Here is a 16430-nt window from a genome sequence, read left to right as displayed (position 1 = left end):
GCAACGAGACCTGGGTGTCATGGTACATCAGTCATTGAAGGTTGGCATGCAGGTACAGCAGGGGGTTAAGAAGGCAAATGGCATGTTGGCCTTCATAGCGAGGGGATTTGAGTACAGGGACAGGGAGGTGTTACTACAGTTGTACAGGGCCTTGGTGAGGCCACACCTGGAATATTGTGTACAGTTTTGGTCTCCTAACTTGAGGAAGGACGTTCTTGCTATTGAGGGAGTGCAGCGAAGGTTCACCAGACTGATTCCCGGGATGCCGAGACTGACATCAAGAAAGACTGGATCAACTGGGCTTGTATTCACTGGAGTTCAGAAGAATGAGAGGGGATCTCATAGAAATGTTTAAAATTCTGACGGGTTTAGACAGGTTAGATGCAGGAAGAATGTTCCCAATGTTGGGGAAGTCCAGAACCAGGGGTCACAGTCTTAAGGATAAGGGGTAAGCCAGTTAGGACCAAGATAAGGAGAAACTTCTTCACCCAGAGAGTGGTGAACCTGTGGAATTCTCTACCACAGAAAGTTGTTGAGGCCAATTCACTAAATATATTCAAAAAGGAGTTAGATGTAGTCCTTACTACTAGGGGGATCAAGGGGTATGGCGAGAAAGCAGGAATGGGGTACTGAAGTTGCATGTTCAGCCATGAACTCATTGAATGGCGGTGCAGGGTCAAAGGGCCTAATGGCCTACTCCTGCACCTATTTTCTATGTTTCTATGGGCCCAAGTTTCGAGCCGTGCCTAGAACGGCGCAGTCCTGACCTGGACGCCCATTTTTCGCGCCACAAAGTGCGCCTAAATAAACTTCCAGATTCTCCAGCTCCCTGCAGGTCCTCTGGAGCCTGGCGCAGCACAGCACGAGCTGTAGGGGGCGGAGCCAGGTCCCTGCGCCGAAAACAGTGCCGGGACCTCTGCACATGCGCGCTACAGTGGGCGCGCATGTGCAGTAGCTCCAGGCGCCGAAAACTGCATGCAGCCCCCGAAGCATGCAGCCCCTCGCCCTGGCCGAATGGCCTCACTGGGGCTGCATGAATAAGGCTTCTCCCACGTCCAGCTCCTGCTTCCTCCCGACCCGACTCCCGCTTCCCCACCCGCTTCCGGACCGGACCTGACACCGACCCGACTCCCGCTCTCCCCCCCCCCCCCCCCTCGCCTCCGGACCCGACCCCCCCGGACCCGACACCGACCCGACTCTCCTTCCCCCCGCCTCCGGACCGTACCTGACACCGACCTGACTCCCGCTCCCCCCCACCCTGCCTCTGGACCGGACCCGACACCGACCCGACTCCTGCTTCCCCCCCCCCCCCCTCCCGCCCCCTGCCTCCGGACTGGACCCGACACCGACCCGACTCCCGCTTCCCCCCCCCCCCCGACTCCGGACCGGATCCGACCCGACCCCCCGGACCCGACTCCCGCTTCCCACTGCCCCCCGCCTCCGGATCCGACCCCGACCCGACTCCCGCTTCCACCCCCCCCCCCCGACTGGACCCGACCTGACCTCCCTCACCCCGACCCGAACCGAACCGCGCTCCCCCCGACCCGACCCAACGCCACCTACCTGTAAATCTGGTGCTGGAGACGGGCCCTGCCCGAAGTCTTGGACCCGGCCCGTTCAGCCTCCACCCCCCCCCCATCTCCTTTCCCCCCCATCTCCTTTCCCCCCCCATCTCCTTTCCCCCCCCATCTCCTTTCCCCCCCCATCTCCTTTCCCCCCCCATCTCCTTTCACCCCCCATCTCCTTTCCCCCCCATCTCCTTTCCCCCCCATCTCCTTTCCCCCCCCATCTCCTTTCCCCCCCCATCTCCTTTCCCCCCCCATCTCCTTTCCCCCCCCATCTCCTTTCCCCCCCCATCTCCTTTCCCCCCCCATCTCTTCCCCCCCCATCTCCTTCCCCCCCCCATCTCCTTCCCCCCCCCATCTCCTTTCCCCCCATCTCCTTTCCCCCCATCTCCTTTCCCCCCCATCTCCTTTCCCCCCCATCTCCTTTCTCCCCCCATCTCCTTTCCCCCCCCATCTCCTTTCCCCCCCCATCTCCTTTCCCCCCCCCCATCTCCTTTCCCCCCCATCTCCTTTCCCCCCCATCTCCTTTCCCCCCCATCTCCTTTCCCCCCCATCTCCTTTCCCCCCCATCTCCTTTCCCCCCCATCTCCTTTCCCCCCCATCTCCTTTCCTCCTTTCCCCCCTCTCCTTTCCCCCCTCCTTTCCCCCCATTTTTCCTCCTCCCCCATTTTTCCTCCTCCCTCCTCCCCCCTTCCCCCTTCTCCTCCTCCTCCTTTCCCTTCTACTCCTCCCCCCCTTTCCCCTCTTCTCCTCCCCCCCTTCTCCCTCCCCCTTCTCCCCCATCCCTCCCCCTTCTCCCCCATCTCTCCCCTTCTCCCCATCCCTCCCTCCTCTCCCCATCCCTTCTCCCCCATCCCTCCCCCTTCTCCCCCATCCCTCCCCCTTCTCCCCCATCCCTCCCCCTTCTCCCCCATCCCTCCCCCTTCTCCCCCTCTGCTCCCCCCCTCTCTCCCTCTACCCCCCTCCTCCCCCTCCCCTCGCTGTCAGAAACACAGACACTGACAGAGAATGAGAGACACACACAGATAGACAGACAGAGAGATAGAGACACTGACAGAGACACACTGGGGGGGCATCCCAGCACGCTGTTGGAGGGCTCCCGGTGCTGCAGTCGGTAAGTAGAAAATGTTTTATTTATTGATTTTTTTGATTGATTTATTGGTTGATTTATTGATGTTTTTATCATTTATTATTGATGATGGCTCTTTATTTGTAAAACTGAAGTGTTTAATGTTTGTAAACTTCCCTTTAAACCCCCCCCCCCCCATTCCCTACGCCTGATTTGTAACCTACGCCTGTTTTCTAAAGTGTAAACAAGATTTTTTTGAGCGTACAAAAATCTTATCTTACTCCATTCTAAGTTAGTTTGGAGTAAGTTTTCACTGACGAAACTTTGAAAACAGGCGTAGGTGGCCGGACACGCCCCCTTTTGAAAAAGAAATTCTGTTCCAAAGTGAAACTGTTCTAACTGACTAGAACTGGAGCAAACTAAATGGCGAGAATTCCGATTTCTAAGATACTCCGTTCTACACCAGTTGCTCCTAAAAATCAGGAGCAAATCATGGCGAAACTTGGGGCCTATGTTTCCTCTCGAGTGAAAGTAAATGATTGTTTCTGGCAGGTTTAAGTCCTGAAGAAGAGCAGATTCTCCTGCAGTACCACTTTCCTACCATTAGAAGGAGCTATATTGCAATCGGGACAATTTGGAGTGAACACCATCGAGATCTCCTTTCTGTCTCGTAAACCCACGCAGCCGTTTTATAACGATGTGGTTTGTGCTGTGCATCGGAAACAATTGGTTACCATAATTTGTTAAATTTAAGTATAAACCAGAACAAAGTGACATGACATGGTAGAATGAAAGGCGCAAACCTTTAACCTACCACGTGGAAAAAGTCAACATATTTATTATGCCATCACATCTGAGGAGGTAGATTACAATAATCACAATTATTGTTTATCACAATAAATTAGTTATATACAAAGATGGACCATCCTTTGACATTTCTCCCAGTGTAATCCAGATATTCCATGAATGTGGTGAGTCAAACTGAGAAGTTGGTGCTGTACCTTGCTACTTTATCAGGAAGCTCCAACAGTGAAGAGATGGTAGATGAGATGGCAAGATGATCTGCTTTCACAACTCTCTCAATGCCATTCTATAGCTGATGTTTACGTCTGTGGCACTCTGTCCCTTCATATAGGGAAGTGCCTGTCTTCTGCTTGAAGTCTTCCCAGAGCCTGGTACCACACATTGCAATGAAGTATAATAAAATCACACACTGCAGAGGAGGCCTTTACAGAATCTTAGAATCTTACAGCACAGAAGGAGGCCATTTGGCCCATCCTGCCTGTGTCAGCTCTTTGAAAAGCTATCCAATTAGTCACACTCCCTGCCCATTCCCCATAACACTGCATTTAAAAAAAACTTTCCAGTAACCTTTTGAAAGTTACTGTTGAATCTGCTTCCATCACCCTTTCAGCCAGTGCATTCCAGATCACAACAACGCGCTGTGTACAAAAAATTCTCCTCATCTCTCCTCTGGTTCTTTTGCCAATCACCTTAAATCTGCTTCCTCTGGTTATGAACCTTCTGCCAGTGGAAATAGTTTCTCCTGGAAGATTGGCAACCCTACCAGCATGTCTTACCCAATATGATGGTATTGGCCAGATGGAATGATGTTTAGTGGTAGAACACCAATACTGCACTGGCCTTTATTTCGATCATGTTAATAGATGGTCCAAATTTGAGCACCTTTGACCCTTTGGTAATGTCAACTGGCTACGAGCATTGGGGGTCATTCCCAGTCTGATACCTTATAACTTAGGAGAATAAAGGTCTGTCCTTGATGCTGGCTGTCCATTATTTTGTAAAGAGTTGCTTATTATATTCAGCCTGAATTCATTGAGCAAAGATATAAGTATTGAATTCTGAATGTGATTTTGGCTGTTTTCCTCTTAGGGTGAGCCGGGCAGAGATGGTGTTGGATTGCCAGGCCCACCTGGGCCTCCTGGATTCATATACAGTGGTGGCAACGTAAGCACTTCAATTCATTTATCACAAACCCAAGACTGCATCACATACACTAGCTTAAAGAGGTTTGACGAGAGGCAGTTTGTCATGTTGTATTTCAGCATCAGGTTGTGCAAAGAGGTGGAACTTATGCTACAGTTCTATAAAGCTCTGGTTAGACCACATTTGGAATTCAGTTCTGGGCAGTGCACCTCAGAAAGGATATAATGACCTTGGATGGATTGCATTGCAGATTGACCAAAATGATACCAGGACTAAAAGGGTTAAATTATGAGGACAGGTTGCATAGACTAGGTTTGTATTCCCTTGAGTATAGAAGATTAAGGGGTGGTGTAATTGGGATAAAGTGATTAAAGGATATGATAGGGTGGATAGAGAGAAGATATTTCCTGTGGTGAGGGGGTCCAGAACAAGGGGCAAAACCTTAAAATTAGAGCTAGGCCATTCGGGGTGATGTCAGGAAGCACTTCTTCACACAAAGGGTAGTGGAAATCTGGAACTCTCTCCCTCAAAAAGCTGTGGAGGCTCGGGGTCAATTAAACTTTTCAAAACTGAGTTTGGCAGATTTTTGTTAGATAAGAGTATTAAAGGATCTGGAACCAAGGTAGTTGGATGGAGTTAAGATACAGATCAGCCATGATCTAATTGAATGACGGAGCAAGCTCGAGGAACTGAATGGCCTACTCCTGCTCCTATGTTCCTTATCTCATGTGGTCCAATTCCAAAGCCTGTGCAGGAAGGATTTTCATGAAGAAGCAGAAACAAAGACTCCAGGCCCATCCCCTAATCTTTGGGATCAGTACATTGGGATCTTCTATTGGCAGACAGACTCCTGATTATGTTCCTGAAGGCAGGTATCTCCACTGCAGACGCCCTTTACAATACTTCTTGTTAGCCATGACACTAGAGGTTTCGAAACTGGGTTGATATGGATCTAATTCTGGGTAAGACCGTAAAATTAATTTTGGAACAGCATACTGTTTCTGATTTTGACATGAAGGAAAGAAAGAACTTGCTTTTATATAGCGCCTTTCACAACCTCAAGTCCCAAAGCACTTTACAGCCAATGAAATAATTTTGAAGTGTAGTCACTGTTGTACTGTAGGAAACAGCAGACAATTTGTGCACAGCAAGCTCCCACAATCAGCAATGTGATAATTACTCGACCATCTTAATGATGTTGGTTGAGGGATAAATATTGACCAGGAGTATCCTGCTCTTCTTCAAAATAGTGCCATGGGATCTTTTACATCCACGTGAAGGCAAATGGGGCCTCAGTTTAACGGCTCATTCGAAAGTGCAGCGTTCCCTCAGTACTGCACTGAAAGTGTCAGCCTAGATTATATCTTGAAGTCTCTGGAGCAGGACTTGAACCCACAACCTTCTGACTCAGAAGCTGCAGTGCTACCCACTGAGCCACAGTCAACACCATGGTGAAATATGAATGCTGTGGGCAGTGAGGTGAAATAGCCACAAAATCGAGAAGATCAGAGTAATTCCAAGCCCATAAATCTTAATCAAATTGTTTGGTGACTAATTATGATGCCCCTCCATTTAACTCGTGTTGTTTTGATGGTACTGCTAACAGCAGAAATTCCCCAGCCACTATATCTCCGTGCAGGTTTATTGAGAATTCAGGTACAGTTGGTCATTGGGGGATGGAGTACTTGGTATTTTGTTTGGGGGTGGGAAGGGAAAAATGTCAGGCAGGAAAGGAGTGGGAAACTGTAGAGTCCAGTCATAAATGGAAATGTGTCTGCCTCGAAACTGGCACGAAATAGCATTACAGTGCTAGATTTCCACGCTTGGAGAGATTCCGGGAGTCGATCTTGGAAGGAAGTAACGATGGCTCCAGTCAACAAAGGTGGGCACTCTTCTGAGGCACAGATTGAAGTGCCTTATCAGGGGAAAATAGAGAAAACCTTTCATTGTATTGAAATTAAAATTAAAATTAATATTTAATGTCATTTAATTATTGTCTTTCTTCAGACTGTCGATGGCCTTACATTTGTGCCTGGTGAAGAGGTAGGGAACATTCCTTTATCTATTAAGTGGTCACATTTTTTAAAATGTGTTCATGGGATGTGGGCGTTGCTGGTAAGGCCTGCATTTATTGTTCATCCCTAATTGTCCTTGAGAAGATGGTGGTGAGCCGCCTTCTTGAACCTATGCAGTCCGTGTGGTGATACTTCTTTTTACTGTGTTGGTACAACTGAGTGGCTTATTAAGGCCATTTCAGAGGACAGTTAAGAGTCAACCACACTGCTGTGGGTCTGAATCACATATAGGCCAGACCAGGTAAGGACAGCAGATTTCCTTCCCTAACGGACAACAGTGAACCAGTGGGTTTTTACAACAATCAATTAACTGAGTTTAAATTCGCCAGTTGCCATAGTGGGATTTGAACTCGTGTCTCATTGATCCAGGCCTCTGGATTACTAGTCCAGTAACATAACCACTATGCTACTGTACCCGTTCATTGATAGACAGTAAAAGACCAGCAGGTCCATCAAGCTTGCCCCACACTTTTGATTGCTGGAACATGACTGGACACTTGCTAAACAGTTATTTACAGCGAAATCCAAATATACATTTCGAGTAGCTTATATCATTTTATTTAATTCATTCTCAGGATATGAGCATCGCTGGTAAGGCCAGCATTTATTGCCCATCCCTAATTGCCCTTGAGAAGGTGGTGGTGATGGTACTCCCACAGTGCTGTTAGATAGGGAGTTCCAGGACTTCGATCCAGCAACTACGAAGGAACGGTGGTATATGTCCAAGTCAGGATGGTATATGACCTGGAGGTGAACTTGCAGGGAAACTTGGAGGTAGTGCTGTTCCCATGTGCCTGCTGCCCTTGCCCTTCTAAGTGGTAGAAGTCGCGGGTTTGGAAGATGCTGTCGAACAAGCTTTGGCGAGTTGCTGCAATGCATGCTTTTGTACTTAGCTTCTTAAGGTAACACATTTCTTTCTCCCTTTCAGAGTTCAAGGGGCATTCCTGGCCAAGCTGGATTCCCAGTAAGAAAAGACTAGTAGTGTTATTTGTGTGTGATTATGGTGATTTAAGTGCAAATTATGCAGCAGACACAAGCTAAAGTTCTCAAGTGCACTGTCCAAAATCATAGTAGAGGACTGGATGCTGCGGTGGGTTAGCACATCGCTGCTTAGGAGCCAGGGTCATATCCAGCCAGGTCAATGAGATGCTCTTCTTGGGCTCTGATTGTACCTACCGGGTTCTCCCTCACAGTACAAAACTGCCCACAAATCAGCACACAATTAACAGTCTTACTCTGGCCACAAGTTCACACCGGTGCTGGGAAGGGAGTTCTTTTGTGCCTTCGGGCAAAGCATGTGATTGGATGGATCGAGTAATTAAGCTACACTCCTACATCTTACCTTACACTTCCAAACGTGAGGGTGGTCAGTGCTGCTTAAAGTGGGGAAATGTGCACCGCTGCCCAGGATGGACATGATACACCACAAAAGGCCATTCTGCCCATCATGCCTGTGCCAGCTCTTCAAAAGAGCTATCCAATTAATCCACTCTGCTGTTTCTCCATAGCACTGCAAATTTTTCCTTTTAAACTCATCGCCATTCAGCTGCTATCTATTTCAAGTATTTATTAAAGGGACTAACTATTTGTACTGCACTTTTTTTGACAGAGAGCCGTCTGTCCAGCCCCAACCCCCTGCCCGTACTGCACTTTTTTGACAGACATGCGACAAGCCCCACCCCCATCAAGCTCCACCACCCCCCCCGCCCCCAGCCGAATCATTCCCTCCACAAGAAGCAGGACCTGAGGCTCCGTCTCTTTTCCCCCCCGCCCCCACCATCACCCACCTCCCCGGCCGGCCACAGCCTGGGGCCCAGAGCGGAGGGCCTTGGGGCCGCAAGTCCGAGGGCCTTGGGGCCGAGAATGAGAGAGGCTAGGGAAAGAGTGAGTGAGGCTGGGGGGGGGTGAGAGTGAGAGAGAGGCTGGGGGAGGGAGGGGGGAGGAGAGGCTTGGGGAGAGTGAGAGAGGCTGGGAGGGTAAAGGGAGAGAGGCTGGGGGAGAGTGAGAGGGGCTGGGGGAGAGAGCGAGGCTGGGGAAGAGAGAGAGAACGAGGGGCTGGGGGGAGGAGAGAGGCTGGCGAGAGAGAGAGAGGGGGACATGGTGGGGGGGGGGGGGATCAGGGGGAGAGAGGAAACTCAGGAAAGACGGATTATGATCTTCCAACCCCCTACAAGGGACATCGTTGGAGTGGATGATATCCAGAAATCACAACACTGTCACTATTCACTTCATACCCAATAAACTTGTTAACAATCCATACACTATGGGGGAGGGGCGGAGAGGGCGGGAGGATGCGCTTGTGCTTGGGTAACGCACTTCGGCTGGGGGAGGCACACACTTGGACTGGGATACGGCACTTCGGCTGGGGGAGGCACACACTTGGACTGGGATACGGCACTTCGGCTGGGGGAGGCACACACTTGCGCTGGGGTATGGGACTTTGGCTGCAGGAGGCAAGTGCGGTAAGTGGTTTTTCCCTTGGTGGTTTCGAATCACCCCCGCTTACGACAGTTCTAGACACCGGAATTATAGTGGTGAACAGAAATACACAGTTATAGCCAGATCTTTCGGTCTCAACTGTCACAATGCTTTTATTCAAGTTAAAGCACACACCTGCACCCAGTAAAATTCATCCTGGTGGTGTAAAACAAACAAAACACAGTACAACACACAACCCTGGCCCCTAACACGAAGTACCCATGACTAAACCACCCCTGCTTGATTCAAAAAGTACACCACCGAATCTGTCCAACAGAATTGTGCGTACGCTTACGATCCGTGCAAAAACCTCCTCACTAAACCCCTAAGGCTTGGCTGGGACACATGGCACCCTTTCACACTATGCGGTGGTCTTAACAATGTGTGGGCTGGGATCAACGCTCACGATTACCCCTCTGGCTTACTCGCTGCTTCTCCCGATGAGGCGTATCTTCTGGTTCTGTACCAATCTGTGGTATTCAAGTCCAGTCTCAAGGTCAGCTTCCCAGTTGAAGTAGCGAGGCTCTTCTCTCCGACCCAGACGGAGTGCTCAGTCCTTGTGTGCTGAACGACGCAAGCAGGCTTAGAAGAGGGGAGAGAGAGAGATGGCTGCAAACTGTCACTCTTATATCTGCAAAATGCTCTTCTCACGCCAAAAGTTCAACTGTTCTTTCGCCTGAGGCAAGTGCAACTGAAAGAGCAAAATGTCCTCGGCCTGTTCCTTTGTTACTGGCTGTTTCCTCGATAAGGCTCCGACAAGTCTGGCTGGTCGAATAGCTTCCTTTGTGTCATGAGCACCGACCAATCTGCTTGATCTCTCACTGATTGCATGAAAAAGGGCCTGTCCATCAACCATCTGATTCCTGCACACCTGATGTGTATTCCTGTGGGACATGTTTGAACCTGTCCCACTTCATGCTGGTCTGCTCCTTCTGCAATAACAGCCAAGTTCCAAAACTTATGTCCAAAAGTATGTTTTCGCCAAATTCTTACAATAGTTGGACTGGGGTAAGGCACTTCAGCTGGTGGAGCGATGTACTTGGACTGGGGTACGGGACTTTGGCTGGCCCTTGCTGTCTTCTGGGGAGCTCTGTCCTCTGTCACTTCAGGAAGTCAAAGTGGATCGAGTTACAATTTGCAAACTCAGTGAGACCTTGGGATGGGCGTTTCCAGTGACACATTTCTGTGAAACTTCAGGGTGTGGCTTATCCTGCAAAGGGACCATTCAGAAACAAAGGATGGAGCCTGTTGGCCATTTTTGCAGTACAAATAAGCGCATCCTTTATTAAATTCCCTTTTGAAAATGACTATTAAATCTGCTTCCACCATCCTTTCAGGCAGTGCATTGCAGATCACAACAACTCACTGCATAAAAAGAATTATCCTTATCTCGCCTCTGGTTCTTTTGCCAATTACCTTAAATCTGTGTCCTCTGGTGACCGACCTTCTGCCAGTGGAAACAATTTCTCGCTGTACTGTTTCAAAACACCCACATAATTTTGAACAGCTCTAATAAATCTCTCCTTAACCTTCTCTGCTCTGTGAACAGTCCCGTCTTCTCTAGTCGCTTCACATAACTTAAGTCTGTCATCCTAAGCACAAAAATAACAGCGAAAGAGTTTACCACACTTATTTTATAAGCCGTATAGAATGCCAGTGAAATCAATTTAAAGGAACATGTGATAAATGTCATTTGTTGGACAGCACTGTCGCTTCACCTATAACATATAGGTGTGTATTGGCCAAAAGCAGGACACATCTAACCAAGAGACTGGATTCTTAGTGTGTTCATTCAGCGTCATTTAATGGCAAAGTGTTCAATTTCTCAGCTCTGTCATCCTTGGCTGAGGATGTAGATGGGCTTCTTCAAGGTCTCCTGCTCTGTATCCCGGCCAATTGAAGATGAAGGAGAGGAGTCTGGAGTGAATTTTGCCTCCATTGCTGTAGGCACGCAGTTGGCCTTCGCTTGGGGCCTCCCGGTGATAGGACGGCTGAAATCGGGGAACTGCAGAAGAAGGACTTGCATTTATACAGCACCTTTCACATGCTCAGGATGTCCGAAAGCGCTTTACAGTCAATGAAGTACTTTTTTAAAGTGTAGTCACTGTTGTAATGTAGGAAACATGGCAGCCAGTTTGTGCACAGCAAGCTCCCACAAACAGCAATCTGATAATGACCAGATAACCTGTTTTTAATGATGGTGATTGAGGTATAAATATCAGCCAGGACACCAGGGATGAGTTCCCTGCTCTTCTTCAAGATAATGCCCTGGGATTTTTACATCCACTTGAGAGGGCAGACCTTTTTCGGTTAGCGTCCCATCCTAAAGACGGCATCTCCAACCGTGCAGCACTCCCTCAATACTGCACAGGAGTATCAGCCTAGATTTTCTGCTCAAGTCTCTGGAGTGGGACTTGAACCCACAACCTTCTTGCTCAGAGGCGAGTGTGCTACCCACTGAGTCATGGTTGACAACTGCCCATACAAACCAGCTCCTACTCATATGTGGCATATGGTGATGGAGCATCAGTGCTGTCCAACAATCCATTGAAGCAGAAATCACACTGCTGATTGTCTTGGATATTTTATCTGTCAAAATTGAATTGAGTACTGTAACAGTGGTGTGCCCTTTAAATTATTTTCATCAGTTATTTCTCATCACAAGATTTGATGTGAGTAATCAAATGAGAACCTCGCTTCACTAAAATAATTCTCGCACTCAATAACTCGATACTTCAGTCTTGTGGTTCCCCTCAGATTTAAAATTTTGATTGCATTCTTTCCACTCCTTTAGGGTCCCAGAGGACCAAAAGGTGAACATGGCTTTGCTGGAGCCCACGGACCAGCAGGACCGAAGGTAGGCGCTTCAACCACAACAACAACTTGCATATATAGCACCTTTTTAATGTAGTAAAATGTCCCAGGGCACTTCACAGGAGTTTTATCAAAAATAAATTGACTCCAAGGCATAGAAAGAGATATTAGGGCAGATGACCAAAAGCTTAGTTAGAAGTAGGTTTTAAGGAGCTTCTTAAAGGAGGAAAGAGAGGCGGAGAGGTTTAGGCAGGGAGTTCCAGAGCTTCCATTAAACTATTCAGCTGCCATCCATTTCAAGTACTTATCCAATTGCCTTTTTAAAGTTATTATTGAATCTGCTTCCACCACCCCTTCAGGCAATGCATTCCAGATCATAATAACTCGCTGCATAATATTTTTTTCCTCATCTCCTCACTCGTTCTTTTACCAATTATCCTAAATCTGTGTCCTCTGATTACTGACCCTCCTACCATGTGGAAACAATTTCTCCTTACTTACTTCATGAAAACCTTTCATATGGGTCCTGAACTCTTCAGCTCCCTGGTCTGTGCTGAGTTAGTTGATCTCAACCTACTTGGCTGTGAGACAGACTCACCACCTTAGAGTAGGGAGAAATTAAGCCAGAGTTTACTGCTTATTACTGAGCAGTGAGCAAAGCTGGAGAGTTTGTTTTACATTCGTTCTTGGGATATGGGCGTCGCTAGCAAGGCCAGCATTTATTGCCCATCCTTAGTTGCCTTTGAGAAGATAGTGGTGAGCCGCCTTCTTGAACCGCTGTATCCGTGTGGTGAAAGTACTCCCACAATGCTGTTCGGGAGGGAGTTCCAGTATTTTGACTCTGCGAAGATGAAGAAATGGCAATATATTTCCAAGTCTGGCATATGTGTGACTTGGAGGGGAACTTGGAAGTGATGGTGTTCCCATGCGCCTGTTGATGTTGTCCTTCTAGGTGGTGGAGTTTACGGGCTTGGGTGGAGAGCAGGGACAGGTTTGAGCTCAGTTACTATGCTGTGATGGTTGAATAGTTGGCACTCAACTCCAACTCAGGTGAGGAACTGGAGAACCAATCAAATCCTGTGTAACCATAGCTCAACGTGAGTCACTGCCTTTGGAGGGGAGGTAGGGGAAAATAATAAGTAAAAATGTTCTACAATGCTGATTGGGAACCTAAAGATCAGGGCTTCCTCTGGATGGGCTGAGTGGCCTCTCCATGTTCCAACAGTACCTAAAGGCCAATATTTATTTAGCATCATCAACTTAAAACTGAAGTGACCATTTACTGAGGCATAGGTTGTGCTGAACTGCTGAATTGGAACAGTTCCTCCTCAGGTCTCCACACTCGATCTTCTGTGAGAAGGAGTCAGGATGTTTTCTTAAAGTTTGGCTGTGGATGAATTTCTAAAATACTTTAATTCTAACTGTCAGCAGCACCCTAACAAAAAGTGTTTTCCTGCCTTTTCAGGGCGATAAGGGTGAGCCTGGCTACATCATTGGCCCTGACGGAACCATACTGAATAACCTGCTTAGTGGAAGTGCAACATCGAAGGTGAGGCGGTGGAGATGCTGAGAAGTAACTGCGCAATCCAATCCAGCTGTGCCAAAACACAATCACAGTATGTTCCCTCGTGAAAATCAGGAGCAGGCCGATGTAATGGTCTGGTACCTGAACTACATAGAATGTGCAGCACAGAAACAGGCCATTCGGCTCAAGCCAGTGTTTATTCACCACACAAGCCTCCTCCCACCCTATTTCATCTCATCCCATCAACATATCCTTCTATTCCGTTTTCCCTCATGCACTTCTCTAGTTTCCCCTTAAATGTATCTCTGCGATTCACCTCAACTACTCTCTGTGGTAGCAAGTTCCACATTTTAACAACTCTTTGGGTAAATAAGTTTCTCTTGAACTCTTTATTGAATTTATTATTGATTATTTTATATTTCTGGGCCCTAGTTTTGGATTCCCCCCCAAGTGGAAAACTTCTCTATGTCTACCCTATCAAACTCTTTATAATTTTAAAGACCTCTATTTGTAGCATCTAGTTTTGGTCTCCCTGTGATATATTCTATACGACATCACGAACACACACACATACACACACACACATAAGATGGCTCTACAGGAACTTGTCATGTGACCTTGTCACATGATGCTTTTATTGTATTTACATCAGCAATTGCATTACCGCAGTATTCCACTAGGTGGAGCATAGTCCACTAGAGGGAGCTCGATATTACACTTCTCCCTCCTGAATGAAAAATAAATCATAACAAAATAATCATTATACATAACTTGCATTTTTATACATAACAAAAGATATGGACTTATTTTACCATATTTACAAATCAAACTTAACCACGTGTTTACTGTTTCGAAGAAGATATCTTAGCTATTGAATATAACTTTCAAACTTGGTGTCGAACTTAGACTCATTCTAGGCTGAGCCTGAGGAGAGTTTTTCTCCAAGGGTATGTTCTTGATCTACATTTGGACTCTCTACAACTTCGGACTGTTTGTCTGCCCGACTTGGACGCAGACTAAAATTCTGAATTTCTCTTCGACTTGTTTCTAGTACATTTGATGCAGGATTTACTACTGGTACTCTACTTGTAACAAGACTCTCTGACTCATCAGAAATAATTGAACCATTCCAACTTATAACTCCTTCCACATCTGTAGGTAAAATATGATCAATGTGAACAAACCTAACCTTTCCATGATCAAACATCTTGACCAAATATGTGCAAGGGTCACATATCTTCACTACTCTTCCTGGTAACCACTTTAACCATTTATGGTGATGGTTCTTCACTCTCGCCTTCTCATTCAATTTCATACTTCTCTCTCTTACTCTACCTCTATCATAATTCTCTTTCTGTCTTAATTGTTTCTCTTCTACTGACTGTGCCAGGTTTGGCTTTAACAACGAGAACCTGGTTCGTGGCTGTTGTTTGAACATAAGAAATAAGAGCAGGAGTAGGCCTCAAGCCTGCTCCGCCATTCAATAAGATCATGGCTGATCTGATCGTGGACTCAGCTCCACTTCCCTGCCTGCTCCCCATAACCCTTTACTCTTTTATTGCTCAAAAATCTGTCTATCTCCGCCTTAAATATATTCAATGACCTGGGGCAGAGAATTCCATAGATTTACAATCCTCTGAGAGAAGAAATTTCTCCTCATCTCGGTTTTAAATTCTAAGACTATGTCCCCTAGTTTAAGTTTAGTGGAAATATCCTCTCTGCATTCACCTTGTCGAGCCCCCTCATTATCTTATAAGTTTCAATAAGATCACACCTCATTTTTCTGAACTCCAATGAGTATAGGCCCAACCTACTCAACCTGTCTTCATAAGTCAACCCCTCATCTCCAGAATCAACCGAGTGAACCTTCTCTAAACAGCCTCCAATGCAAGTATTGCTTTTCTATTATTTCTGCCAAAGTGGTAGCCTCACATTTTCCCACATTATACTCCATCTGCCAAATTTTTGCCCACTCACTTAGCCTGTCGATATCCCTTTGCAGATTTTTCCTTTCCCACCCATCTTTGTATCATCAGCAAACTTGGCTACATTACACTCAGTCCCTTCATCCAAGTCATTAATATAGATTGTAAATAGTTGGGGTCCCAGCACTGATCCCTGTGCACCCCTCTAGATACTGATTGCCAACCTGAGAATGAACCATTTATCCCAACTCTCTGTTTTCTGTTAGTTAGCCAATCCTCTATCCATGCTAATATATTACCCCAACCCCGTGAGCTTTTATCTTGTGCTGTAACCTTTTAAGAGGGGGAAAATAGAGTACGAGAAGAAGCTTGCCGGGAACATAAAAACTACCTGCAAAAGCTTCTATAGATATGTGAAGAGAAAAAGATTAGTGAAGACAAACAGAGGTCCCTTGCAGTCAGATTCAGGTGAATTTATAATGGGGAACAAAGAAATGGCAGACTAATTGGACAAATAGTTTGGTTCTGTCTTCACGAAGGAAGACACAAATAACCTTCCGAAAGTACTAGGGGACCAAGGGTCTAGTGAGAAGGAGGAACTGAAGGATATCCTTATTAGGCGGGAAATTGTGTTAGAGAAATTGATGGGATTGAAGACCGATAAATCCCGTGGGGCCTGATAGTCTGCATCCCAGAGTACTCAAGGAAGTGGCCCTAGAAATAGTGGATGTATTGGTGATCATTTTCCAACAGTCTCCCGACTCGGGATCAGTTCCTATGGACTGGAGGGTAGCTAATGTAACACCACTTTTTAAAAAGGGAGGGAGAGAGAAAGCGGGTAATTATAGACCGGTTAGCCTAACATCAGTGGTGGGGAAAATGTTGGAATCAATTATTAAGGATGAAATAGCAGCGCATTTGGAAAGCAGTGACAGGATCGGTCCAAGTCAGCATGGATTTATGAAGGGGAAATCATGCTTGACGAATCTTCTGGAATTGTTTGAGGATGTAACTACTAGACAAGGGAGAAGC

At 46.9% G+C, this 16430-nt stretch overlaps 1 protein-coding gene across 4 annotated transcripts in view; it reads left to right on the top strand.

Moving 5' to 3' along the window:
* col18a1a (collagen type XVIII alpha 1 chain a) overlaps positions 1–16430 on the top strand; it is a 468959-nt gene that overhangs the window by 407608 nt on the left and 44921 nt on the right. For all 4 annotated transcript variants that reach the window (XM_070876137.1, XM_070876138.1, XM_070876136.1 and 1 more), the window contains 5 exons: positions 4528–4602; positions 6589–6624; positions 7585–7620; positions 11929–11991; positions 13414–13497. In XM_070876137.1, the coding sequence (XP_070732238.1) occupies positions 4528–4602; positions 6589–6624; positions 7585–7620; positions 11929–11991; positions 13414–13497 (294 nt within the window). The remainder of the gene's footprint in view (positions 1–4527; positions 4603–6588; positions 6625–7584; positions 7621–11928; positions 11992–13413; positions 13498–16430) is intronic.

Source organism: Pristiophorus japonicus, chromosome 3, assembly GCF_044704955.1.
Source record: "Pristiophorus japonicus isolate sPriJap1 chromosome 3, sPriJap1.hap1, whole genome shotgun sequence".
Classification (NCBI taxonomy): domain Eukaryota; kingdom Metazoa; phylum Chordata; class Chondrichthyes; family Pristiophoridae; genus Pristiophorus; species Pristiophorus japonicus.
Note: the sequence above shows the minus strand (reverse complement) of the source record. Positions and strands in the feature narration are given on the sequence as shown.